This window comes from Callorhinchus milii, unplaced genomic scaffold, assembly GCF_018977255.1.
Source record: "Callorhinchus milii isolate IMCB2004 unplaced genomic scaffold, IMCB_Cmil_1.0 Scaffold25, whole genome shotgun sequence".
NCBI lineage: Eukaryota > Metazoa > Chordata > Chondrichthyes > Chimaeriformes > Callorhinchidae > Callorhinchus > Callorhinchus milii.
In genome coordinates this window covers 5955353-5981456 of record NW_024704766.1, presented here as the reverse complement: position 1 = coordinate 5981456, position 26104 = coordinate 5955353, and the positions used below count along the sequence as shown (strand labels likewise).

General features: G+C 43.5%; 1 protein-coding gene across 1 annotated transcript; it reads left to right on the top strand.

Annotated features, from left to right (window-relative positions):
• Window positions 1-1985: 1985 nt before the first annotated feature.
• zw10 (zw10 kinetochore protein) lies at window positions 1986-22824 on the top strand. Its single transcript, XM_007908790.2, has 16 exons — window positions 1986-2164; window positions 2952-3086; window positions 3559-3660; window positions 4373-4450; window positions 5225-5396; window positions 5958-6107; window positions 6577-6768; window positions 7392-7555; window positions 8109-8291; window positions 9442-9674; window positions 15090-15161; window positions 15642-15811; window positions 18134-18264; window positions 20651-20782; window positions 21596-21804; window positions 22405-22824. Exons 1-16 carry the CDS (start codon window positions 2060-2062, stop codon window positions 22523-22525), a joined length of 2349 nt encoding a protein of 782 aa, XP_007906981.1. The 5' UTR covers window positions 1986-2059; the 3' UTR covers window positions 22526-22824.
• Window positions 22825-26104: the final 3280 nt, after the last annotated feature.

Genomic DNA, 26104 nt, shown 5'->3' with positions numbered 1-26104 from the left:
CACCCCAAAGAAAGAGGATCTGGTTTAATATCCGGTTGGGGTTGGGTTTGAAAGCGGGAAGGGAGCCAGGGGGCGCGAGGGGAGGGCCTCCAGAATGGAGGAGAATGGCCAAAAACGCTTGCCCGTTGGTGTGGGGGATCAGAAGGGAGAGTGGGGGGCGAAATGTGAAGCAGGCTGCTGTTTGATGAATTGCTTGAGGCTATATCAGCAAGTTGCCTCCTCTGGCTCCTAAGGCAATGTGCCTCATCAATAATGAATTAGCAGTAGACTGTCTCGTATAAACAAAACGCAAATATTGCAGATGCTGGAAATCTGAAACTGAAACAGAAGTGGTTGGGAACGCTCAGCAGGTCAGGCAGCATCTATGGAGAAAGGGAAGTGAATTAACGTTTCGGGTCCACGACCCTTCATCAGAACTGAGCAACTGAGCATGATGAGCATCTCGTCCAAACCACAAAGAGACCTTAACTGATATTGTGCCCTGATCATTGATGACCTGTTGTACATTCTTCTGTCTGAGCAGCAGCCAAACTAAACTGCATGGAGTATTTCACTACAGCTTCTCATACTTATTTCCCTGGAAACTCTTTCTCTTATTTGACTCGTGGTACTTTCCTCCAGAATCTCTTTCAAAAAGTGCTATGAGCTCCGAACTCTTTTAAAAGCTTGTTTCAACGCCTGACTCCCACACCCCACACCCCCAGTCTATATTTGTCCCTTCTTTTCATGTCTACTAATGTCAATCTTCAGCCTTGATGTTCACCTCGGTTCAATAAACAAAAATAATTCCCGAGCTTACTGAATTTTACCATATTTATCTGGTGCGAATGTTGCCCCCCCACCACCAATGATCTTGCTTTTACTGCATAATGGGGACGTGTAGCACACTGGTTAGACCACTCGCCTCGTAAGTGAGAGGATCTGAGTTCGGTTCTCAGGCAAGTTTCCTTACTCCACACTCCCGTTTACCTAGCAGTAAGTAGGAACCCGGTTGGTTAGTCACTTTCAGGGGGTAAGAATCACTTCAAAAAAATAATAATTTGGTCATTCAGTCCATAATTGTGCTGCTGAACACAATCGGGCTGCTGGGTTTCGCCCACAAAATATACAGTCAATTCATTTTACAATGTATTCTGTGAAGTGCTTTGAGACGTCTCAACACCGGGCTATATCAAATGCAAGGATTATTATTATTAATAATATTACTTTGCGAGCTTCTGTAGATTAGTGGAGTCCTGTAGCTCAGTGGTTAGAGCACTCGCTTTACAAGTGAGAGACCTGAGTTCAATTCCAGGCAGAGGGCGAAACCTTGGGCAAGTTTCCTTACTCCACACAGAGCCTAATAATAATCCCTCCAAAACCAAAAACAATAATAAATTGGTCATTTTCAATCTGGGACAGTTCACTTTACAGTATATTCTGTGAAGCTCTTTAGGACGTCTAGAAGACATGAAAAGCGCTATATCAAATGCGAGGATTATTATTATTATTATTATTATTGCTGTGCGCAATTGACTGCCGCGTTCGCCCACAAATATACAGTCAATTCACTTTACAGTATATTCTGTGGAGCGCTTTGGGACGTCCTCGCGACGTGAAAAGCGCTATATCAAATGCAAGGATTATTATTAGTAGTAGTAGTAAATAATTCAAGAGATCCTCTTCCCACGTGGATGGTGGGTGGACTGCCTGCCCTCCCGCCTTTGGGTTTGAATAGAAAGCGCGATGGTTCACGGGAGTTGTAGTTACAAGCGAGGCGGGGCGGCAGCAAGAGAACTACAACTCCCATAAGCTCTATGCGCGCGACGCGCATGCGTCCGGAGTGGGTCGCAGCCCGCAAGCCGGAGATCGGGAGAGAGTGCGCGAACTACAACTCCCGGAGTGCTTCGCGGGTGCGGGGCAGGCGCAGAACGAGGGCGCTGACGTGAAGAAGGGGGGGGGGAGAAAAAAGAACTACAGCTCCCGGCAGGCGTGGCGGGGCGGAGTCTGCGCAGTGAGAGGCAGCTCGGCCGCTAACGGTCGGCGTCGGCCGCCGCCGGCGGGAAGGGGAGGAAGGAAGATGTCGTCGTTCGTCGCTGAGGTGTTGGCGTCGTCGGGGAAGCTGGAGAAGGAGGATATCGGCATCAAGATCAGCAAACTGTCGCGCAGGGTGGACGAGGTGAAGGTAAGGACGTGAAATAGGAGTTTTTTTTAAAAAAAAATATTATTATTGTTGTTGTAAGAAGGAAAAGCAAAGCGGGGGCCCTGAGGAGGCCACCAGGCCGCGAGCCTGGCACCGGGGAGGGGGCCGGGCTGGGGCTGGCGCTGGCGTGAGGGGGAGAGGGACCCGAGGGAGTCTTCAGGGGAGAGAGAGAGAGAGAGAGGGTCGGGGAGGGGGAGAGAGAGGGTCGGGGAGGGGAGTTCGGGAGGCGGGGAGAGATGGTCGTGGAGGGGGGAGAGGGTGGGAGAGAGGGGTCGGGAGGGGGGGAGAGGGGTTCGGGAGGGGGGAGAGGGTTCGGGGAGAGGGGGTCGGGAGGGAGGGAGAGAGGGTCGGGGAGAGGGGTTCGGGGAGAGGGGGGGAGAGGGGGTCGGGGAGGGGGAGAGAGAGGGTCGGGAAGGGGGCAGAAGGTGGGAGAGAGGGGTTCGGGGAGAGGGGGTCGGGGAGGGGGAGAGAGGGGTTCGGGAGGGGGGGAGAGGGTGGGAGAGAGGGGTTCGGGGAGAGGGGTTCGGGAGAGGGGTTCGGAAGGGGGGAAAGAGGGGTTCGGGAGGGGGAGAGTGGTGGGGGTGGGGGAGAGGCTCCTGGTGGTGGGGGGTGTGCAGGTGAAGGGAGAGGATTGCTGCTGAGGAAGGGGGAGTTTTCTGGTTGTAATGAATAAGTCAAGCGGTTGCTGTAATTTTCCTGTCGGTTTGTTGTGCTGCTGAGGCGAAGAAAAGACTTGTGACACTTGTAAGACGGCTTTGTTTTATCTCAGGGTGAGGTGTGCGACATGATCAACAAGAAGTACGAGGAGTTTATCCCAAGTTTGAAAAATGCAGAGGATTTGGTATCTCAGGTGGATGGAATCTCGATGGAGATCGACCTTCTGAAATCACAGATTGAAAACGAGGTATTGACTGAAGAGGATCTTCAAGAAGGAAATGAGCAAAATACTGCAGAGGCTGGAAATCTGAAATAAATAAAAACAGAAGTTGCTGGGAGCACTCAGTATACTGAGGCCGTGGCATTGAGAGGTAGTTGGAGGGCAGAACAACCGGCTGCTGCAATTATTCTGCCCCCCAAGAAGCTGCGACTACAAGCCGCTAAAAGGCCATTACATATGTACAAAATAATGTAAAATAATAAAGCCTTCAAGTGCTCTTTTTAGCTGCCTGGCAGATTGCATATCTCGTATTGTGACCGTGGGTTCAAAGAGTTGAGAGAAGTTTAATTAACGTTTTCTATTGTGAATCTACGAGTGTGGATGGGTTTGATTCTGAATAAAACAGAAACCTCTTGAAATTATCCTGGCGCACAGAATACCTGATTGCTTTGCACTTCAATCCTTAAATCAGCCCTGTGATCTTGCTTTGCCTGTACAGGTGCAACGTGACCTCCGAGTTGCTGTGACTGAGTTCAGTGAGTTGAAGCAACAGCTGGAAAAAAGCACACTTTTACTCAGTGTGCTGAGGCAGCTACAGGAGGTGAGTTGGGGGTTGGGCATGGGGGGAAGGGGAAGAAGAGGTGTATTTTATGATTTGTCTTCAGTGAATGTTTGTTGGCAACCAGAGTTTGTCCTTTAAATACTTGTATATTTTTAAAATATAAAGACAATCAATTTAATAATAAATATACATTTGAGATAGCAACTAAAGCGAGTCTTAAAGTACATAACCAGTAATTGTTACCAAATGAAGTGACTATTCCTTTTATTGGCAAATCGGTGGGGCGTCCTCCCAGTGTGAAAGCCGCTATACTAATGTAATTTTTTGTTGTGATGTGAAGTGTTAAATTGAGATTTACAAAATCTGACAATATCCCAGCGCTGTGAGCCAAATCTGATCACTTACTCTGTATAGGAGTTTTAGTTTGCTAGTCTAGGTTTTGTGATGCCAGAGTTTAGTCCAGAGATTGTACATTTTGGAATTCAAGATCTCTGAGAATACTCGTTGTGTTTGGTATCCTGGATCCAGCCGCACCTTCAAGAGTGAAGTTGATAGATTTTTGGTTGGTCAGGATATTAAGGGATATGGAGAGAAAGCAGGAAATTGGAATTGAAAGGATTAGTCGAGGTACAGATCAGCCATGATCTAATTAAATTGTGGAACAGGATCGAAGGGCTGAATGGCCCACTCCTGTTCCTATGTTAATGATTTGTTTTAATAACAATATTTTTTCTTGCTTTTTTTCCCTCAGTTTGATACTGCCCTTGAAAGCAACCACCGAGCTTTGTTAGAAAAGAACTACTCCAAAGCTGCTACTCACCTCAACAAGGTAAGGCTCACCCACCCCACACAAGTGGCTTTTGAAATAACTTTACTGTTTACTATTTATGTTCATTTCGAGCAATGGGGACACCTTACAAAAAAGTTTGTTGGAGTTGTCACTTCACTGATATGATTGGCAGACTGTTTAATATCTCATTTGAAAGTCTTTCTATTATTCTATATATAGTGCCTTATCATGTTGTCGAGACGTCTCAGAGTACTTTGGTATGAACTGTAAAGTGGATTGACTGTATTTTGTGAGCGCAATGTGGAAGGAAGCCAGTTTGCGCACAGCAATATCCCGCAAACAGCCATGAGTGACCAATTTATTTGGGAGATTTATTGCCTGGGACACCGGGAGAGAGAAATTCCCTTCACTTTTCGTATAGTGTCATGGGATCTTTAACTTCCATCTGAAAAGGCAGACGGGACCTCAGTTTAACATCTCATCCACAGGACGCACCTCTAATAACTCAACACACCCTTCCCCACTCAGCACTGCATTGGAATCTCGACATAGACGATGCGATTCCAAGTCCAGACGTGCTTGAACCCACAACCTTGTGACTCAGAGGCGAGAGTGCTACCAGTGTGCCAGGCTGACGCAATACTCTGCTTTGGGACATCCTCGCGACATGAAAGGCGCTATGTAAATGTTTGTTGTTGTTATAAGGACGCAGGACATTTTTGTCACAACGCTGTTAAGATTTGTGAAGCTGGAGATTTGAACTTTGTATGAAAGGATTTAACATTGAACTGTGTGCTTGCTTGTTTCTGGCAGGCTCAGTGCAGCCTTCAACAGCTCAAATCAAGGAAGGGCTTTGAGCTGAAGATCCTGCAGGCATTGAGCACTGAGCTCATCATCCAGAAGGAGAACCTGCTGTATCATCTGAACGAGGAGTGGCGGAAGCTGGCTGTCTGGAACCTGCCCCCTTCACCAGCTCCGACAAAGGGTGAGGCAGCTCACAGCACAAAAGTAAAATAGTTCTGAAAATAAGTCTTGTTAATTTGAAAAAATTCATTTGAAAACTTTTGCATCTTTTGCCAATGGGTTGTACATTCTAAAATTGTAATGTTCAAAGTACCACATTTTTTTTTATCCTCTCTCTCCCTGTCTCTTCTGTTTCATTCTCTTGCTCCGTTGGGATGTGTTGTATTGTCCTCTTGATAAAAAGTGTTTAATAATCCTCCTTCAGCAAATTCTTTAGTAAGAAAGTTTTATTTGTGAATTTTGTGCGCTTTTTTTCATGCGCAGAATTAATATTGTGGAACACGAGTGTTATACATTCCAAATGGAGCTGAACAGGTTGTAATTCCGTGTAAGAAAAAAATTGGGGTTTATGACTGTTACAGCAATCTTTAGAATAGTGCTGCTTCACTTATGGTGTTGGTGATTGGGGTAGTCAATGGACCTGTGTTAACTGGAAGAGCAGTGCACCTGGCTTCCAGCTTGACTTGTAGCAAGTGAGAATAGCCCTGGAACTAATCTTGAATTTCCCCTATGTCTTGTCCAGCGGATGATTTACTTGAGTGGACTTTGAAGACCGAGCTGCGCTTGTGTAACATGACACCGAAGAAAAAGAGTGACCTGGAGCCTCTACTGGTTTCCATCCTTCAGGCCTTTGCCATCCTCGGTGAACTGAACAGCAAGTTGAAATTCTTCAGTAAGAAAGTTTCCCCTGTAAATTTGGCTCAAATAATTATTTTTTCCAAATACAAATATTACTATGGGTGTTATCCATTACAAACTGGTTTTAATTCCATGTTGGATAAAGGGCAAGGTGAGGGGAGAATATGATTGGTGCAGAAGAGGGTGGTGGAATGGGGGCTGCTAATCTCACCACATTGCATTCCACATATTCTTCCTATAGGGCGCCATGTAAATGCAAGTTGTTGTAGTTTGCTGTTCCATTCTTGGCTGGGTTAGTCGGAATTGAGTATAATGGCTTAGCAGGCATATAAAATGTAATTGGTAAAACTTCACTTACAATCCAAAATAATAAGCTTCCAATTTGTGGAGTAAATGACTCCGCACTTGACTGAATGAGTCATATAATTTTGTGCATATGTTCCAGCCTCCTCTCCCACCAGGTCCTTTAAAGCTCATGGCATGCACATTTCTGAATGTTACAGGTCAGAAGCTGCTGAAATATATCCTGAAGCCACTGATAGTCGATCCATTCCTCGATGTTGAGATTGAACTTCAGACACACGACGCCATTTTGCGCTTCAGTGCAATGAAAAGCAAGTCAAATCACACAACGCCGGTTGAGGTTTACCGCAAGATGGTTGTTGTCATGGGCTTTCTCCATCAACATCTGCTAAGTATGTCCTTTTTTTAATCTTTCCCTCTCTTCCAATCTCCTTCTCAAAGACTACAAAATTGTGATTGGTACTCTCTCCCCTAACTAATAGTTTACCTACGATAAGTAGGAACCCAGTTGTTAGCTGATTGGCAGATCGCATTCCATAGGTAATAATCCTTTCAAAACTAAATAAAACGCAATAGTCTGCCACGTTTCATCCACAAAATGTACAGTCAATCCACTTTACAATGTAGGAAGTCGCTGAGAACACTCAACAGGTCAGGCACAATCTATGGAGAAAGGAAAGTGAGTCAACGTTTCAGGTCCACGACCCTTCGTCAGAACCGTTTTGTGGACCCGAAACGTTGACTCACTTTCCTTTCTCCATAGATGCTACCTGACCTGCTGAGTTCTATTTTTGTTTCAGATTTCCAGGATCTGCATTTAGCGTTTTGTCCACTTTATGATATATTCTGTGAAGCGCTTTGAGGTGTCTCAATGAGGCGCTATATCAAATGCAAGGATTATTCTAACAGCTGTTTTGTGAAATAATTTTACCTGCATCATTTATAACTTTTTTAAGAAAGGTTAGCATTGAATGGTTAAAATCTGTTTTATCTTTTCCTTTCATGTTGGTATTAGATGCGCCTGTTGGGGATTCTGTGGACTTTAATCCAAAGCAGGATGTAATCCTGGCAGAGATGCTGGGTGCCATGATCTGGAAGGATTTATCCGAAAGCATTATTAAGAACTGTTTAGTAAATTCGATACCAGCCAACAGCAGCCAACTGGAGCAATATGAAGAGGTAAGAAGATGTGCGACACTAAAGCTTGCCTGCTGGCAGATCAGGAAAATTAATTGGCAACCGTTGGAATCTGCTGAGTAAAGAAAGCTTGGATCGCTTCAGAAGTCTTGGATTTAAAGGATACCCGGGAAGCCCCTGACTCGGAGTCAGACTCCGCCACTGTCAAGCGCTCTAGGACTCCACCCCACGTGAAGTGCGCTAGTTAAATGCAAATTGTTTACTTTATGTTTTGAAATACAGGCTGAGGCTGACCCCTTTACTACAACAACTTTATATGTTTCAAAAGGGAATTGGATAGTTACTTGAAATTTTTTTTAGCGAGGCTATGGGGAAAGACACAGGAGAGTGGAACTAATTGGATTGCTCTTTCAAAAAGTCAACGCAGGCACGATGGGCCGAGTTGGCCTCCTTCTGTGCTGTAAGGTTCTATGATTCTATATAGTACCCTTCACGGTCAGTGATCTCTCTGAATGCTTAACGCGATGGTTTAAGTCCCCTTCAGACACTGCATTGTAATGGGCTGATTTTTAAAAATTTCTTTCTCCTCCCCTAGGTGATAAAAGAAACGGAAAGGTTTGAGGACAAACTCAGAGAGTTGCAGGTTTTAAACAGTGATTCCACTGACCTGCTGGAATACGCCAGGAACATAAACACTCACTTTGCCAGCAAAAAATGCCAAGACGTGATTGTGACTGCTAGGATCCTCATGACGACCGAGATCCACAACACTGTGAAGGTGAAGCACCTAAATGCAATCCAACAATACAAAATTACATTTGTATAGCGCCTTTCACTTGGACAGTCGGGAATCCAAACCCAAGCTGGTGGTTTCAGCGCCTTGGGACGTCCTCCCGACGTGAAAGGTGCTCTATAAATGGAATTTTGTTGTTGTTGTTGGTTGGGATCAGCAGGGGTGGAGGGCGGGCAAGGTAGAGGTAGGAGGGTGACCGAAGGATGAAGAGGAGGGTCTTTAGACGGGTCTTGGGGGGAAAGGTGGAAGGACTGGGTTTAAGTTCCAGAGGGTGGAGTCAGAGAGGCTGAAGGTCTGCCTGCCAGTGTGGTCAATGTAGCGCCTCAAGTAGAGCATCGGACTGTTCCCTGTAAAGTACTGTAGTGTTATTAAAAACACCAATCAGCACTACATTTGCTTATGTATGATAATAATCCTTGCATTTGATATAGTGCTTTATCACATCATTGAGACGTCTTGAGACGTTCTGCTGCACAGAATGAATATATTGTAAAGTGGAGTGACTATTTTGTGGGCAAATGATGTTTGAATCTTCAGGTGTGCTATGTTCAGGATGTGGAACATTGCACCTTGCAGGTTAGGATGTAACTTGACAAAAACCTGCCAATAGCAAGTCTGGAGATCTCAGCAAAGCTGCTCGTGATCTGGGTGACTAAGTGAGAAAGACTTTGTTGTTCTGAAACCTTGTTTGGTTAGCCTTGCAGCTTAAAACAACTGTTTGTGGGAAACTGCTGCACGCGTTTTACCCACAAAAAATAGTCAGTGCACTTTATATTCTTTGAAGCGCTTTTGAGACTTCTCAACGATGTGAAAAGGCGATATATCGAATGTTAGGACTACTATTATTATAAATGGAGAAATGACATAGGAGTGCAACTAAATAGCCCTGTCAGCCCATGGCTAATGGCTGAATGCTCATTTAAGGCTGTATAATTCTCCTCCAGCTTGGTTGCTCAACAATTAGTGTGAAGCGCTCTCTCCCCCCGCCACCACCGCCACCCCACATAAAATGCGCAATATAAATGAAAATTGTATTCTCTAATTCTAGCTTTCGTTTTGCAAGACAAATTTGAATGTGATACAAAATTGCTAATCTGAAATCTCGGTCGACTATTTTTTGTTTTTTCACCTTCAGATACCCCTAGATTCTAAAATGCCTTTACCAAAACTACCCGCCCCGGCCAGGAAGGCAAAAGTGCCGAAAGTGACCAGCCCGGCTGCCCAAGATATAGTGAGTTTAGGGAACGAGAAGCAGCTCGGTTACCGCTCGCTGTGCCTGCCTGCCTGCCGCATTAGCGAATCTGTCCAGAACCTGATCGAGTTGGCCTACCAAACCCTGTCAGAAGCCACGGATGCAACCAATGAGTGGTAAGAGATGGGTCAGACAGACAGTGATAATAATATAATAATCCTTGTATTTTATATAGCACGTCTTCGAGACGTCTCAAAGTGCTTCACAGAATATACTGTAAAGTGAATTGATTTGTGTATTTGGTGTACGAAACGCAGTAGCCAATTGCGCACAGCAGCGTCCCACAAACAGTCTTGGATTGATTGACCAAATTATTGTTAATATTTTTGGTTTGGAAGAGATTATTAACCCCGGATGAATTTACTCTTTTCAGCAGTGTTTCTCGCTGGGTTTTAAATACAACATTGAACTGGCTATTCAAATATTTATTTTGTTAAATACACTCCCTACAGGTTCTTTTCACAGGCTTTGTAGCTGATACTAATGTTTTGGTAATGACCTCTGTAGTTGTAGCTTTTAGGGTCAGCCACATAAATAGCGGTGTTCACCTCATGAGAATCTCATTTTCTTGCAGATTCTAATAATTGTAATACCATTTATAATCTCTCCTGTTTGGATGCATTAAGAAAACGGAGTCGTTACACTTGACAAAAATTATGCAAGTCCTTTGTGACATTTCAAGGTACATCACAAATCAGATAGATTTCTATTGGGAAATAATATTGTGGGGTACAGCATATAGTTTGGGACATGACCTGCGCATGTGTCTGCCAGGATGGCGGAAGGCGACTGGATGGATCTTGGTGGTCTTTTGTCTAGCAATTCTGATGTTCTCACGTAAGATTGCAAGTTTGCCTCCATGCTCAAGTTTCTAAGATGCTGATCTGTCTGTCCACCCCCACCATGTCTTGTGTAATATTTCACTGAATATAATAGCTGTCACTTGTACGGCTGCAATGTTCCTGGTGGGACTGATTATAAGTGTCTGTATACCGTGCATCTGCTTCCTTCACATCTGTAATTATTTCATTCCTCAAGAGGGAGTGGGAGAAATCCAGGATAAGTTGATGAGTACACTTTCACTTCCTGGATTACAAAAGTAATTTGTATATCGTCTCCGACCTATGGTTACTTATCACAGAGATTCTGTCTTAACGCTGTACTTTTCTCAGAGGACAGTTCCGAACATGACTATTTAAGTCCTCTTTTGACAGGAGCTCACAGGGTGAGAAATAAAGTAAAACTTGGGCAGGTCTGATCTGTATAAATTGTGCAGTCGCTTACCTAAGTCGTACATCTGCCGAAGTCATCTGCGCCTTGGGACATCCTCCCGACGTGAAAGGCGATATACAAATTTGTTGTTGTTGTTGTTGTAAGTCCCTTCAAGAGATAATATTCTATGCAAGTTTGACATAATTCGTACTTTGCGCATTTTTATATTGAATATATTTATATTGGTCGCAATGACTTAAATGAGTGAATTTCTTTCTTCCGCTTTTGCTCTTTAGGCTCTGACTCACTGTTTTGAATGATGGTACCAAACTATGTTGCTGCGTCACTTATAATCAACCAAACACAGCTTTTTGTGTGTGTGTGTATATATACACATATAAACTATGAAGAGGTGTCACTGTTAATATCAGGCTATATAGAGGTGTCACTGTTAATATCAGACTATATAGAGGTGTCACTGTTAATATCAGACTATATAGAGGTTCTCACTGTTAATATCAGTCTATATAGAGGTTCTCACTGTTAATATCAGACTATATAGAGGTGTCACTGTTAATATCAGACTATATAGAGGTGTCACTGTTAATATCAGACTATATAGAGGTTCTCACTGTTAATATCAGTCTATATAGAGGTTCTCACTGTTAATATCAGACTATATAGAGGTGTCAGTGTTAATATCAGACTATATAGAGGTGTCACTGTTAATATCAGACTATATAGAGGTGTCACTGTTAATATCAGACTATATAGAGGTGTCACTGTTAATATCAGACTATATAGAGGTTCTCACTGTTAATATCAGACTATATAGAGGTTCTCACTGTTAATATCAGGCTATTGTGCAGTCCTGTAGCTCAGTGGTTAGAGCACTCGCTTTGCAAGCGAGAGATCTGGGTTTGCTTCCCGGCATTGTGAAGCCTTGGGCAAGTTTCTTACTCTACAAGCCTGATAATAATCCCTAAAAAAAAAATAAAAAAAATTGGTCATTTCAATCCACGACTGATTGTGAGGAAGCTGCTGTGCGCAAATGGCTGCTGTGTTTCACCCACAAATATAGTCATTTTCAGGTGTGAAAAAAGCTATAATCAAATGCAAGGATTATTATAATTATATGTTTGTGTGTATATATATACTATATGAGAGGTGCTATAATCAAACGTAAAGATTATTTATAATTATTGTTATAAGTAATAATATAATGTCCAGATGTAACTTTTTTCTTCGAAGAAAATCTGTACAATAGAGGGCAGCATTCTCTCCGCTGCTAACTTTGTATAAACTTGCTTGTGTTTACGTCAACAACGAGAAGTTGCTTTATATAGAGCCCCTCATGCCGGGTAGAGTCCCAGAGTGCTTGACAGTGGCAGAGCACAACACTGAGCGCACACACACACACACATACGCACACACGTCCCGTCCCACAAGCACGGTCGAAAAGGAAGGTATTCAGGCGTGACCTCATGATGGGGAGGAGGGGGCTAGGCGGGAGGGATTGAGCTCAGGAGAGGGTTTCAGAAAATTAACTAGCGTGTCAACACAGAAAGCACCTCAAAGGGACTTTGAGATACAAACATTAAAGATGTTAACATTTTGTACAAAAGGACTTTCAAACTGTTTTTCGCATTCAGTTCGCATTTGCTTGTGGAGCACCAGGTGGCAGCAGATACTCGTATCTACAGTACATTCCTGATTTTGGTCTCCTTGTTCCTGATGCTGTTTCATTACATGGTTTGAGTTGCGTGTGCTCTTGTAGAAGCGTCAATGGTCAATTTAACTGGAACGTTCGTCTACCCCGACCACCACCTTATACAGGGTGACCAAAAAGTCATGATACCATTGCAACAATATCTTTTTATGTGTTTTAATTTATTTTTAAATCTTAAAATGAAGATTTTTTTTAATGCAATGAACTCTCTTTGAAGAAATAAAGTAATTATTAGTAAAATAAATGATGTCCTGACTTTTTGGTCACCCTGTATAAGGCTTTACTTTACTACGGCCCACTACTTCTAAAATTCTGCCTCTTAGTTTGTGGTGGCATTTTTTTGTTCTGGGTTCTGTCTTGAAATATGCTATTATGTCACATAAGAAGAAAAACAACGCTTTGAATTTATACAGTGGCTTTCAAGTAGGGTAGCGTTTCTGAGGGCTTAACCATGGTGGAGCTTGATGATGAACCAGCAAGAGAGGGGAGGCGACTGTAGGTATGGTCAACGAGGAAAGTCTTCAGGTGTGAACTGAAGACTGGTAAAGAGGGGGAAAAGACAAGCAGGTATAGCCAACGAAACAGAGCTCTATTGTCATATTTATCAACACACACGTGTTTCACTTAGTACACATGTGTGCCTCTCAAACACACAGCATGTGCTTCACTAAAATACAGATATTGTGCCTCATTTGATACAATTCACTTTCTAGTATATTCTGTGAAGTGGTTTGAGATGTGATAAGCCACTATATTAAATGCAAGGATTATTGTTAATACAGTTTACATTTATATAGAGCCTTCCGTGTCAGGAGGGTATCTCAAAGTGCTTTAATCAGCGCATTCATTTCAAACTGTACCTAACATTCTAATTTTGAATGGTGAATGCAGGAGAGATTTGATTGGACTAACTTGGCACTTAATAAAACCATTAAGAATGTTGCTGCAAATGGGTCTGACGCTTTAACAAGGCCAAACCTAGTCCAATTAAACCAAAAATGAAACTTACTGAATAGTGGTGATATTGTTTCTCGTAGAGTGACAATTTCAATGTCCCAATCACCATCTGTTGTTGGGAGACATTGTAGAGGCACAATGAAGCCAAGAGGCTGCCATTTTTACTTGGTTGAATAATTTGGTTGCTATTGATATAGGAACAGGCGGGGGCTATTCAGCCCCATTCAATTAGATCATGGCTGATCTGTACCGCGACTCCAGAATACTCGCCTTTGCCCCATATCCCTTGATACCCTGACCTATCTATCCGCTTCAGTATTGAAAATTTGAATGGATCCAGCATCCACAGCCTTTTAGGGAAGATAGTTATCAATATGTTCATATTTATCTAGCCCACTTCAGGGTTTATATTGGTTTAGTCTGTGCCAGGCTTTATTAAATGGCTGCCTGGCCTACATACCAACTTTCTGTAATGAGCTGCTGGCAAGAATGCAAGGATTATTCTTATTTACTCTGCCAGCTGGTCACAGATCAAAGCTTTTTTTTTCTAAGTGGGATGAACAAGCCAGACAGAGTCATTACTTAAAAGTAATAGAAATAGAGTGAACAACTAGACAGATTTCACATTTAACCACGCATTTTAATTGAGCTGTTTGTACCTTCTATGAAACAAACACAAATTGCTGAATTGATGCAGTCTCACACTAACTGAGAAAAAAGATTATAGTAATAATCCTTGCATTTGATATAGTGCCTTATCATGACTTTGAGGCGTCTCAAAGCGCTTTACAGTATATATACTATAAAGTGAATTGACTATTTGTGGGCGAAAAGAGGCAGCCAATTGTTCACAGCAGTGTCCCACAAACAGTCAAGGATTGAGTGAATAAATAATTTTGTATCCTTTTTATGAAGGGATTATTACTCCCAGAAAAGCGCTAAGCAAATCAGCTAACATCCGGGTTCTTAAGTAATCTGCTCGCTAAACAGGCGTGTGGAGTAAGGAAATTTGCCTATGGTTTCACCCTGCCTGCGAATCGATCCCAGGTCCTCTCGCTTGTGAGGCGAGTGCTTTAACCAACACGTTACAGGACTCCACATCGGGTTATCTGGTTGGTGCATTGCAGATTCAGATTCAAAATGTCTCTTGCTTAGTGGGTATTTCTTCTGTAATTGATGGTAGAGACGGCCTGTAATTGATGTATGAGCTGCTCATTGATGGTACGTGATCGGTTGGTCAATTTCAGTGTTCCTTTGTACACTAGCTCATCAGCCCAATTCCCAATGGAGAGATGTATCTTAGAACTTGTCCGAATAGCTCTGTCTGTTCCTATTTTACTTTCCAGTCGTTGCATTGCTTTAAATCAATATCAATTTAACAAAAGGTTTTTTTTGAAGTCTCTCACAATTACAGAGTTGGATTTTGCAGTAACTTTGACATTCACGTTTACGTTTAACCAATGAAATGCGCACAGTCACACACACCACTTTACACTTTACTGTCAAGCGCTTTGAGTCGTCTTTACGACGTGATAAGGCGCTATATCAAATGCAAGGATTATTGTTACGCAGACTTTGGGTTTGTGCACCTGGAGGTGATTATATCTTTTTTCATATTGCTTTCTCTCTCCAGTGCTGTTCAGCTGTTCTACACAGTGCGAAACATTTTCCACTTATTCTATGATGTGGTCCCCACCTATCACAAGTAAGTCTGTGATCCCCTCTACCCTTTCATTTCTTCACCATTGCGTTCAGAGTTTTGTAACCACGGGGTGGGGGTGAAAATTGCGAGGTGGGGTCGTGTTTTGTTGAACTGCGGGGACGGAAGATGGCTTTAACTCGGCAATAATATCAGAATGAATCTGCTAAGCAGCACTCAATCGTGCAATCTGTGGCCCAGCATGGTGCGGCAGGCTGGCTTTGGGATTTTGTGCATGTACACGGTGGGATTTCAACCCATCTGTGGGTTCAGTTCTGGAAGGCGGCTGTTTCAATGATGTGCTAATTAACACATGGCTGGCTACAATTTTCACCTCCGCATTAAGTCTCTCGTACATGTCCGTGCGTGCACTAAGCCGCTGAGCTGTTGGCTGCTCATCTCACTGTACGCGGCTTTAGTAAATCAAAACATGTACCCGACTGTCTTCCCCTCTCGCTGAATCCAATCGCCTCTTATCTCATTCAGGGAGAACCTGCAGAAGTTGCCCCAGCTGGCAGCCATTCACCACAACAACTGCATGTATATAGCCCATCAGCTGATCACCATGGGACACCAGTTCCGCTATAGTTTGCCAAGCCCTCTTTGTGACGGAGCAGCTACCTTTGTCGACCTGGTGCCGAGTTTTAGACGCCTAGGTAGGCTCCCTTTGGGTTTCTTATTTATTTGAGCACCGACCTCATTCTAATCTTTCGAAACGTTTCCTATCGGAAGCATTTGGCCGCCTACAAAATACATGTTCGCTACACTTTGCGGTAAATCCCGTGAAGCGCTTTTGAGATGGCCTTCCGAAATGTAAGGCATTACATCAAACACAAGGTTAGTATTTAGCAGGAAATTTAAAAAACAATTGTTCACTAAATCCACGACTGTTTGTGGGGACGCTGCTGTGCTCAGTTGACTGCCGCGTTTCGCCCACAAAATATACAGGCAATTCACTTTACAGTATATTCTGTGAAGCCCTTTGAGATGTCTCGAAGACGTGATAAGGCGCTATATCAAATGCAAAGATTATTATTATTTTTGCTATTACTCTTGTGAATATTGTCCTCATTTGGCCACTGAAACTCTGCTTAGCGGTAGCTACAAATCCACAGTCAATGTCTTTGATTGCGATAATCCTAGACACGACACACCCCGGGCCGCCAGCCCCCTCCGCAATTTGTTGCCCTGTTAAAATGTTTAACCTTTCTTTAGGGGAAAAAAAAAGATGCCCACAGCCCAACAGAGCAAGTTACTCAAGTGGAATGTGGGTCATTTATGCGTGATTTTTAAAAAAAATCTCTTCTCCCTGCGGTGAATGTTGCTGTGAATTCTGATTGAGAGTGAGTGGGGCTTGGGCGTCTCCTCAGGCAGAGGTAGAGGTTTTGAGTCTGAGACTGATATAATGTATAATTATTATTATGTATAATTATCCTTGTCGTTGAGGCATCTTAAAGCGCTTCACAGAATATAATGTAAAGTGAACTGACTACATTTTGTGGGCATAACTGGCAGCCAATTGCAAACAGCAGTGTCCCACAAACCGTCGTGGAATGAATAACTCAACTTTTTTTTAAGGGATTATTACCCGCAGAAGCGATCCGCCAATTGACTAACAACCAGTTCCTACTTACTGCTGGGTAAACACAGCCTTGTGTGTGAAGTAAGGAAACTTGCCTCGAGTTTCATTCCTCCCGGGAATCGAATCTGGGTCCTCTCGCTTGCGGGGAAAGTGCTCTAACCTACCACTGGGGGGGCAGCACTCACTGCTCTCCTTCTCCAGCTGATGAAAGATTAAACTTCAGTCCAGGCTGGGAAAGTTGGAGAACTGGGATCCTTGTGATCCTGCTTGTTAGCTGCAGGCGGCATCACTTCATAGGCATGATTTTCACACTGCCCACGTCGCAGTGCGTCAATAAAGCCAGCTGCCCGACGTGAATGCAACACTGTTAATGGAAATGGTAACACTCAGTTAGCAGTGAACAGCAAAGATTCCTTCTTTCATTTAAACAAAACTGTTCTAGAGCGGATAGCATTTCAGAATGTGGATGTTCGTAGAATATATATATTTATTTTTGCCGACAACATATACAGGCAATTCACTTTACGGTATATTCTGTGAAGCGTGTTGAGATGTCTCAAAGACGTGATAAGGCGCTATATCAAATGCAAGGAGTGTAATATTTTTTAACCATAGAATCCTACAGCACAGAGGCCATTTGGCCCACCGTGTCTGCGCCAGCTTTTTGAAGGAGCTGCCGACGTCCACTCCCCAGTTCCTTCTCGATTGCCTTGCAACTTTGTTCTGTTCAAATATCTGTCCCATTCTTATTGTAAGTTCCTCTCTGTGACCAGGTGTGTGCACAGTTTGTCTTCTTGTATGTTTTTCCCTTTCATCCTGTCTTGTTCACTTCCTCACTGAGATGGCTCTTGCCTCTCATTGGCATCTGGCACAGACCTCCGAAGTTGGGAAAGAGACTATTTTGCACTCACTTTAAAGGTTGTTTTTTCAGATGTCGCTCACAGTACTCCCATCACTCTTGATGTATAATTGTGCTTTCATTATTTCTCCCCAGAAGATCCCAAGTAATAAACCCTTAAAAAAATGGCGAGGAAAATTGTGTGTTTTGCCTGAATGGATTTTAATTTACCCTCACCTCATTCTTCAGAATTGCTCATGATTGTAAATTCTGTGGCTGAAGCGAGATTAAAATCAATCTGTTGCGGCCACTGATGGATTGGTGGCTTTATAAGTTTTGAACTGATCATTTCAACTGCAATATTGATGTTGAAGTGCATTCTATGTTGATATGGAAGACAAACTTTTGTGCTTGTGTGTGCGCGAGTGAATGTGTGTAACTTTGCATGCTTGTGTGTGTATGCATGCTTGTGAGTGTGCGCGTGCTTGTGAGTGTGCGTTTGAGTGCTTGCGTGTGTGCTTTCTCCTGTTGAAACCTCGATGCTTTTCTCGTGGCCAGGGACCGAGTGCTTCTTGGCCCAGCTGCGTTCGCAGAGGGACGAGTTGCTGGAAAGGTTGTCAAATGCAAGAAACCTTTCCAACCTCGACGATGAGGATAATTACTCGGCTGCGAACAAAGCCGTCAGACAGGTTAGACTGCCTTTACAATCGTACAAACGCTTTAAGACAACTCAACGAGGTGATAAGGCACTATATCAATTACTATTATTCTGTCGTGTACAGTGTATCAATCAGGCCAAAAATCTGTGCAGATCTCGGGGTGACTTTTAGATCAGACTATGTCATGAAAACGGGAGTATCGATGAAGTACTCAGCAAGTCGTACTTTGCCCTGCAAATCTTTAGTACTTTTTAATTTCTCCGTAGCAAGCTCTTAAAACTCTGAATGATATCCGGTGGGATTTTGTTCGTATTTTTTCCTGAGTTTGTCCTTTAGAGGCACATAAATTGTAAGCGGAAGCCGTGCAATTAATTGTTTTTGAGTATCCCGCTGCTCAAATTGCCCGATCGAGCATAGCAATCCCAATAATGACTGTGGAGGATGGCGGTAGAATGAGACCACTTCAATAAAGCACCTTAATTATCGACTGAAACATTTTATTTTCTTGGAGATCTTGTGATTGTTCATGGTGTGCCAACTGCTTAGTTTAGCACCTAGAAGTGTGGGCGATGTCTTTGTCACCAGATGATCTCAACAATGGTATGACAAGCGGGAGTTTGAAACTGGCATTTATTTTAAGCAGCTTGTTTTGACGCAAAATTAGCCAATTCTCGCAGCCTCTGTTTTTGCAACGGCTGTCCCCAATGAGCACCAGCCACGCAGGAAAAACTAACGCATTTAATTGTGATAATTAGCTTTCCTGTTGCTGAGTGTCAAAGTTTCAACCAAGCTACCAAGTAAACATAATAAGAACATCATAAGAATTTGCTAGGTGCAAGAACACCAAAGTCCAACCAGTTCGCCTTCCACCATCCTGGCAGTCGTTGGGAGGAAGTCTCAAAGCACTGCACAGGATCTAATAATAATAATCCTTATCACGTTGTTGAGACGTCTTAAAGCTCTTCACAGAATGTACGGTAAAGTGAATTGACTGTATATTTTGTGGGTAAAATGTACCGTGAAATGTAGTGACAGGGTTTGTAGGTGGACGGAGCAGCCGATCTGCGCACAGCAATGTCCCACAAACGGCCAATAACCACATTCTCCAGTGCTAAATACGAAAATCAAATGAACGTGGTGAATGCAGAGAAAAAAAAACATAGATTGGGGAGTATAATTCACTGCTCTAGAAGGCTGTAAACGGCCATTGATTGAGAGACAGATTCGTGGGAAAGGTATTAAGAGAAAAGTGATGGATTAAAAAGATCTTCTGTGATCTAATAAAATGGCAACACAGACTGAACGGCCTCCTTATGAGACTAATGTGTCCTATTTAGTGGCATTATAAAAACTGTTAAAACTATAAAACTCCTAGATTAGAATCTCTAGCTGCAAGTGAGATTGAGCTCGAAGATCAGCCGCCTTCATAGCTTGTAAGTGACGAGAGCAGAACTTGCTTTTGGCTTTATCTCACACATCAGTCGATGCTATCAGCTAGATCCTTTGATGTAGATTGCTTCTGTGGTTTCACTCCCAACCTTCCATCATGTTGTCATTCAGAACCTAATCATGATTTCCCACCCACCTTTGTAATACAGTGCAGAGCCCTGTTATATGATGGGGGTAGATGGAATCTTTATAATCCCAACCGGCACTAAAGCCGGCAGGATCGCTGGTCAGCATTTCCGCACTCACTCCCCGCACGGACAGAGCGAGTCGAAAGCAAAAAAAGGAACAACTTCAGGTTCATCAAATTACCGCCATTGCTGCTTCCCACCAGGAAGTGATGACGTTTTTTTTGCCCAGCCGGGTGCCTTGACACACGCGGAAACCAGTCACTGTGCTTAAAAGTATCCAAACCCTAAGCATATTTCCAGGTATCCCTCCTACACTTGGAAATTCCAGAGGTAGGTTGTTGGAATGGAATGCGCTCTCTCAGAAGTCATCCTGCTTACCAAATTCCGGAAAGTATTAGGCACAGGTTGGCGAGAGCCAAGGCTTGGGGGGAGCCCAGAGTGTGCATTGGGGTAACTGCTGGAGTCTAACCAGCTAAAACCACATAGTTTATCATTGATGTGGCAAGCTTTCCCACTGCAGATGCTGTAAATGATGACCCAATAACCTGTCGACCATTTTGTGTTGGCCTTGGTTTTGCGAGCGATGTTGGACCCATTTTTAGGGAAACTAAATACTGCCCAATCACACAAAGCGAAGCTGCGTTAATAAGAAAGTGCGTTTATAACTGCAGGAAGATGGCCAATGTGTGTCCCTGATCAGCGAATAGTCTGGCTGTTTGGTGTTCTGCTATGTGGAGAGCAGGGTCAGCACACTGTTGCAGATGAATGTAACTTAGTTGAGTATTATCACCGCAGTCGGCAAAAGTTGGTTTTAATCTGCTTGTTTCGTCTGATTGCAGGTCATCCATCAGTTGAAGAGACTGGGCAAAGTTTGGCAAGATGTACTTCCTGTTAATATATACTGCAAAGCCATGGGTACTTTACTTAACACGGCAATTACAGAGATTGTCAACAAAGTCACAACACTAGAGGTAATTTAAAGGACGCGGAGATAACATTTGTAACAAGAGATATTGCATTCTGAGCTGACTTTTTACATTAATATGATGGATCACCTCTGTTTTCTTTAAACAAACGATAGTGTCTGGCATTTAAAGTTTCGGGCTTGAGGGAAGGAAGAACCGGTGAGGCCTTACGCTAGTCCTTTACTGTCCCTTCCTACGGACGCATCAATATGGACCTGACGTACTGCGCAACTGTTATCTTTGGCATCTCCAATATTTTCGTTCTCTCCTCACTCTGAATATTTTCTGTGAAAATAAACGAGTCGAAGAAATGACATCAAGTGACTTGTAGGATAGCAAACTAAGAGTTCATCAAGGGAGGGAGAGACCGATGAGCAATTGAGATACTTCTCCTGAGGCCCATTTTGTGATCAATGCAATGAATGTATTGTTGCATTTTTGAAAATTTGCTTCCCAAATTATTTGTGTGTGTGCGTCTGTGTGGGGGTGTGTGTGCATGAGCATATGTATGCATGCTTGTGTGTAGGAAGGCTCAATTGCCATTGTCCCAAATATGTATAGTTCAGTACCTAGCAAATCGGTAATTCTCATTGTTTGATGGACTGGGTTGCTTTGAAACAAATGATGAGGTGAAGGAACTGTTCTCTGGTCTGTGCTCATGGGAAATATCTATCCGAGCTCCAGTTTGTTTTGTATTAAGGATTTTTGTTAGAATGGTTATAGCAGTCTTGAAAGTTTCTCTGCTTCGTCCCAGCTCCTTGGGACATCCTCCCGACACGAAGGGCACTGCGTAAATACAATTTGTTGTTGCTGCTGTAGGACATTTCCTCAGAAGATGCCGACCGCCTGTATTCACTGTGCAGGACCATGCTGGAGGAAGGACCTCAAATCTTTCAGCCGCTGTCTGACGAGAGCAAGAGCAAAAACAAGAAGTACCAGGAGGAGGTTCCGGTCTATGTGCCCAAATGGCTGAAATTCAAGGAACTAATGATCGTGCTGCAGGCCAGTTTACAAGAGCTGGTGGACAGGTGAGTGTTCGTCAGTAAATGGTGGCCTTTTTCTCCTTCATTCGCTCTCATCACCATCCTACATAAGAACATAAGAATTTGCCGGGTAAAAGAAGACCAAGATCCATCGAGTTCGCTGATCCTAGCAGTCTCTGGCACATGTCATATCCCGCTCAAACTATACACTGTATCCTGAGGTATTTCCTATAAGAAGGAATGCATCACATCTCTCGCCTTGCCATTGGAGATGTGGCTTTTGATCTATCTGTCCCTATTCTCTGGAACTCTCGCTATTATCCTGGATTTCTTTCAACTTGCCCCTTCCCTCATCTCCTTCAAGATTTCAAGGTCCACCTCAAGACGGACCATACTTTCAGCCTTCTTTTCCCCAACATCCCACCCCTTGGACTGTCCAGTGCCTTGAGACGTCCCATTTCCCTGGCTTTATAGACCTCTCGCTTACAGTTGTCAGAATTTTTACAATCAGAATCTTTCAATATCAAAAGGATTGGGTGGGGGGAGGAGGGGTTATTAATTGTAATTTGTTGGCCATTTCTGTCTTTAAAACTTTTTTTGCTTATTCTCCCTTCTCCTCCCCCCCCCCCCCTTTCCCCTCTTTAGATGGACGGACGGGAAAGGTCCACTCGCTGCGGAATTCTCTCCAAACGAGGCAAAGAGCCTGATCCGAGCTTTGTTCCAGAACACAGAGCGAAGAGCGGCAGCTTTGGCCAAAATAAAATGAACGTTTACAACTCTCTCTCACTGTCTCTCTCACTCTCTCTCTCTCTCTCTCTCACTTTTGCTATGGAGCCCTATTTTCTGTGTAAATAGCGTTCAATGAGAAGGAAATGCGTCGATTATATATTTGGTTTGGAAACCAACACTTATCTTTTCAAATTTGTTACATTTTGAATGTTTAAAAAGCAACCGATGTCTATGCAGACTTTGTGGATTATGACAGCAATACATAAGAGGTCTCCGTAAGCTTCCGAAGACTGACGATTGTGTGTTATTAAAATAAAAATGCCTCTTATTTCACAATGTTTGTTTGCTTGTTGGGAAGTAGGAATTAAATTTCCGCCAAGTCTGAAACTCGCTGCCTGAAATGGTGGTGGAAGCAGATTTGATAGTTGCTTTTAAAGGGGGATTCGGCCTGAAATGGGTCTTCAAATTCAAGACTTTCAAGAATTTGTCAAATTCTGGACACATAGAAAAGCTAATAAGCTGAAATAAATCTGCCTCCAGGCTGATTTATGTAACAATAATAATAATAATAATCATATTCCTTGCATTAGATGTAGCGCCTCATCATGTCTTTTGAGTGCTACGAAAAGCGATAAACAATTTATCTGATAGATTATCGGCCAGTGCACGGGGAGTGCACTCCCTTGAAACAACGTAATAATAATAATCCTTGCATTTGATATAGCGCCTTATCAAGTCACAGAGACGTCTCAAAGCGCTTCACAGAATATACTGGTAAATGAATTGGCTATTTTGTGGACGAAACGCAGCAGCCAATTGTGCACGGCAGTGGTCACACAAACGGTCGTGGACTGAGTGACCAAATTATCATTTTTGAAAGGGATTATTACCCCCAGAAAAGTGCTCTGCCAATTTGACTAATAACCTAATTCAGGACAAGTGCTCTAACCAATATGCTACAGGGCTCCAAATTTCTCCCTGGCCAACGCTTTCTCAATCCCAATGCAGATGCACTTTTTTTTGTAATTTTTTTTCTATAATCTGATTTGACGGCTAAATTCACTCTTGACACGGAAACCAATCACCGTTCTTAAGAGTATCCAAACAAGCTCAGTTTCCCACACATCACACCTATAGAACAACATACATTTGTGTAGTGCCTTTTCCATCGGGAGGATATTCCAAGGCCCTAGACAGTTTTTTTAGACCAGAACTGGGTGTCGGAATCGGAGAGCGGTGAGCAGTGGGGGGTAAGGAGGGTGTTTGAAGGCACGGTTGAAGAGGAAAGTTTTGAGATGGGTCTTGAAAGAGGCAAGGTAGGGGGTGAGGCGGGATGGAGTTCCGGAGGGTAGGGGTAGAGTGGCTGAAGGTCTGCCAATGGGAGGGTGGGCGAGATGGGGGACATGAAGCAGGCCAGAGCCCGCTGAGCCCATGTGGGATTGCCTACACATTAGAGATAGATAGATAGATAGACTGTTGGAACGGAATGCGCTCTCTCTCCGTGGAGGGATGTATCCCGGTTACCCAATTCCAGAAAGCAACCCGTGCATTGGGGTAACTGCTGGAATCCAAGCAGCTAAAACTGCGTAACTTGCCATTGATGTTTGCTGTGTGGCAAGCTTTCCTGTGCTTGTCCAGCTAGGATCACCCTACCCGTTAGGGTTTGGGCTTTCGGGGTTAACAGGAGCTGAGCGGGATGAGTCCCTGACCCCAGTGACTGATCCTAAGTTCACTGAAGCTGGCTGAAGAGTTTGACAACAACAACTTGGATTTATATAGCGCCCTCCATGCTGGACGGCGTCTCAGAGCGCTTTACAGTAACGGCTCCCGGGACCGAGCCGAGGGGAGGGGGAGGATCCAGGGGGAGGGGGGGTGGTGGGGAAGGTGACCAAAGGCGCGGTCGAAAAGAAATGTCTTCAGCAGAGACCTGAAAATGGGAAGGAGGGGAGTGAGGAAGGCAGCCTCGGGGCATAGTGGCTGAAGGCACGGCCGCCGAGGGTGGAGCGGAGGACTCGGGGGACGAGGAGGAGGCCAGACCCGGACGTGTCAGGAAGCAGGTCTACGAGGCTGGCCAGTTTGTAACTGCTTTGATTGTTGTAAAATATGCTCAACTGCAAGTTGGGAAACAGTTTGATTGTTGAGGCCAGGGACTGAAATCACATGCTACTACTCAGAGAGTTAATTCGACCACAAGTAAGATTGGTAACGGTGCCCATAATTGCTTTAAGTTGAGGCAATAGAGTTGGTCGTACTCCATTACTCGAATAAACCAGGTAGAATAGCATTCAAAATTGGAAACTGAGTCCAGGGCATTCACTGGAACTATCAATAAGAGACGTGCTTCTCAAGGATAATAATAATAATCCTTGCATTTCATAGAGCCTTATCACGTCTTTGTGATGTCTCAAAGCTCTTTGGAAGAGCTACCCAATCCATCCCACTCCTCCTGCTCCTACCCCATATCTTTGCAAATCTTTTCCTTTTCAAGTATCTGTCTAAAACTCTATTGAAAGTTGTTATTAAATCTGTTCCCTTTCAGGCAGTGCATTCCAGACCGTAACAACTCTGTGAAAAAAAATTCTGCTCATCACCCCTCTGGTTCTTTTGCCAATTATCTTTGTGGCCTGATTACCCACCAGCCAGTAGAAACAATTTCTCTCTATCTACTCTATCAAAACCTTTTGTAATTTTGAACACCTGTAACCTTCCCCGGTCTGAGGAGAACAATCATAGCTTTGGCTACTTTTACGCCCCAGGATGGTGTTAATTGCTTAATTTTGAAATAATTGCTCGTTGAGTGCTTCACATGTCGAAAAGAACATTACAAAAGAACATTTAGTCAGAGGTGACATTGAGGTCTGGTGTTGGGGAGAATGCTAGTCTTGAACCAGTTATGTAGCAATCAATTACTAGAGGGTAACAACCTCAATAGATCATGGCTCTGTATTGATAGTGCGTTGCCTTCAATTAACTGTCTCCCTGGAACTCTTCGAAGGCTGGCAATTATTCCAGGAAGGTAGGAAGGATGTTTCATTTGAATTTATAAAGCTGGTAAAGTACTTTAAACTGCAAATATTGGTTCACTTTCTCTTGTGAAATCTCATTCCGATCATAATTAAATGCTATATTATATTCCAGGGTTTCCAGCATTCATTATGTTGGTGTGTAATTACGATCTGGACATTTACTCATTTATATTGCATGCTTTTGCTAGAAGCTGGGTGCATAGAATTGTAGAAATTGACAGTGCAGAAGTAGGCCATTTGGCTCAACCCGTTTGCACTGGGTGTCAGAGAACGGTGTTCATTCAATCTCAGAAGTCGCTGGGAACACTCAGCGGGTCAGGCAGCATCTATGGAGAAAGGAAAGTGCATTAACGTTTCAGATCAATGACCAGACGAAAGGTCATTGACCTGAAACGTTAACTCACTTTCATCTCTCCATAGATGCTGCCTGACCCGCTGAGTGTTCCCAGCGACTTGTTTTTATTTCAGATTTCTAGTATCTGCAGTATTTTGCCTATTGTTCAATCAATCTCACTAACTCTGCCTTAATACCATCTCTCTGCAAGCCTCTATCATTCATATACTATTACTGTGAAATAGCCTGGACATTT

What these genes read in the sequence shown, in the direction of transcription:
- zw10 (XM_007908790.2), top strand. Translation starts at nt 2,060, where the DNA reads ATGTCGTCGTTCGTCGCTGAGGTGTTGGCGTCGTCGGGGAAGCTGGAG. An exon ending in TGCTGAGGCAGCTACAGGAG is followed by an intron (nt 3,661 to 4,372) that starts GTGAGTTGGGGG and finishes TTTTTCCCTCAG; the next exon opens with TTTGATACTGCCCTTGAAAG. An exon ending in TTACAAGAGCTGGTGGACAG is followed by an intron (nt 21,805 to 22,404) that starts GTGAGTGTTCGT and finishes TCCCCTCTTTAG; the next exon opens with ATGGACGGACGGGAAAGGTC.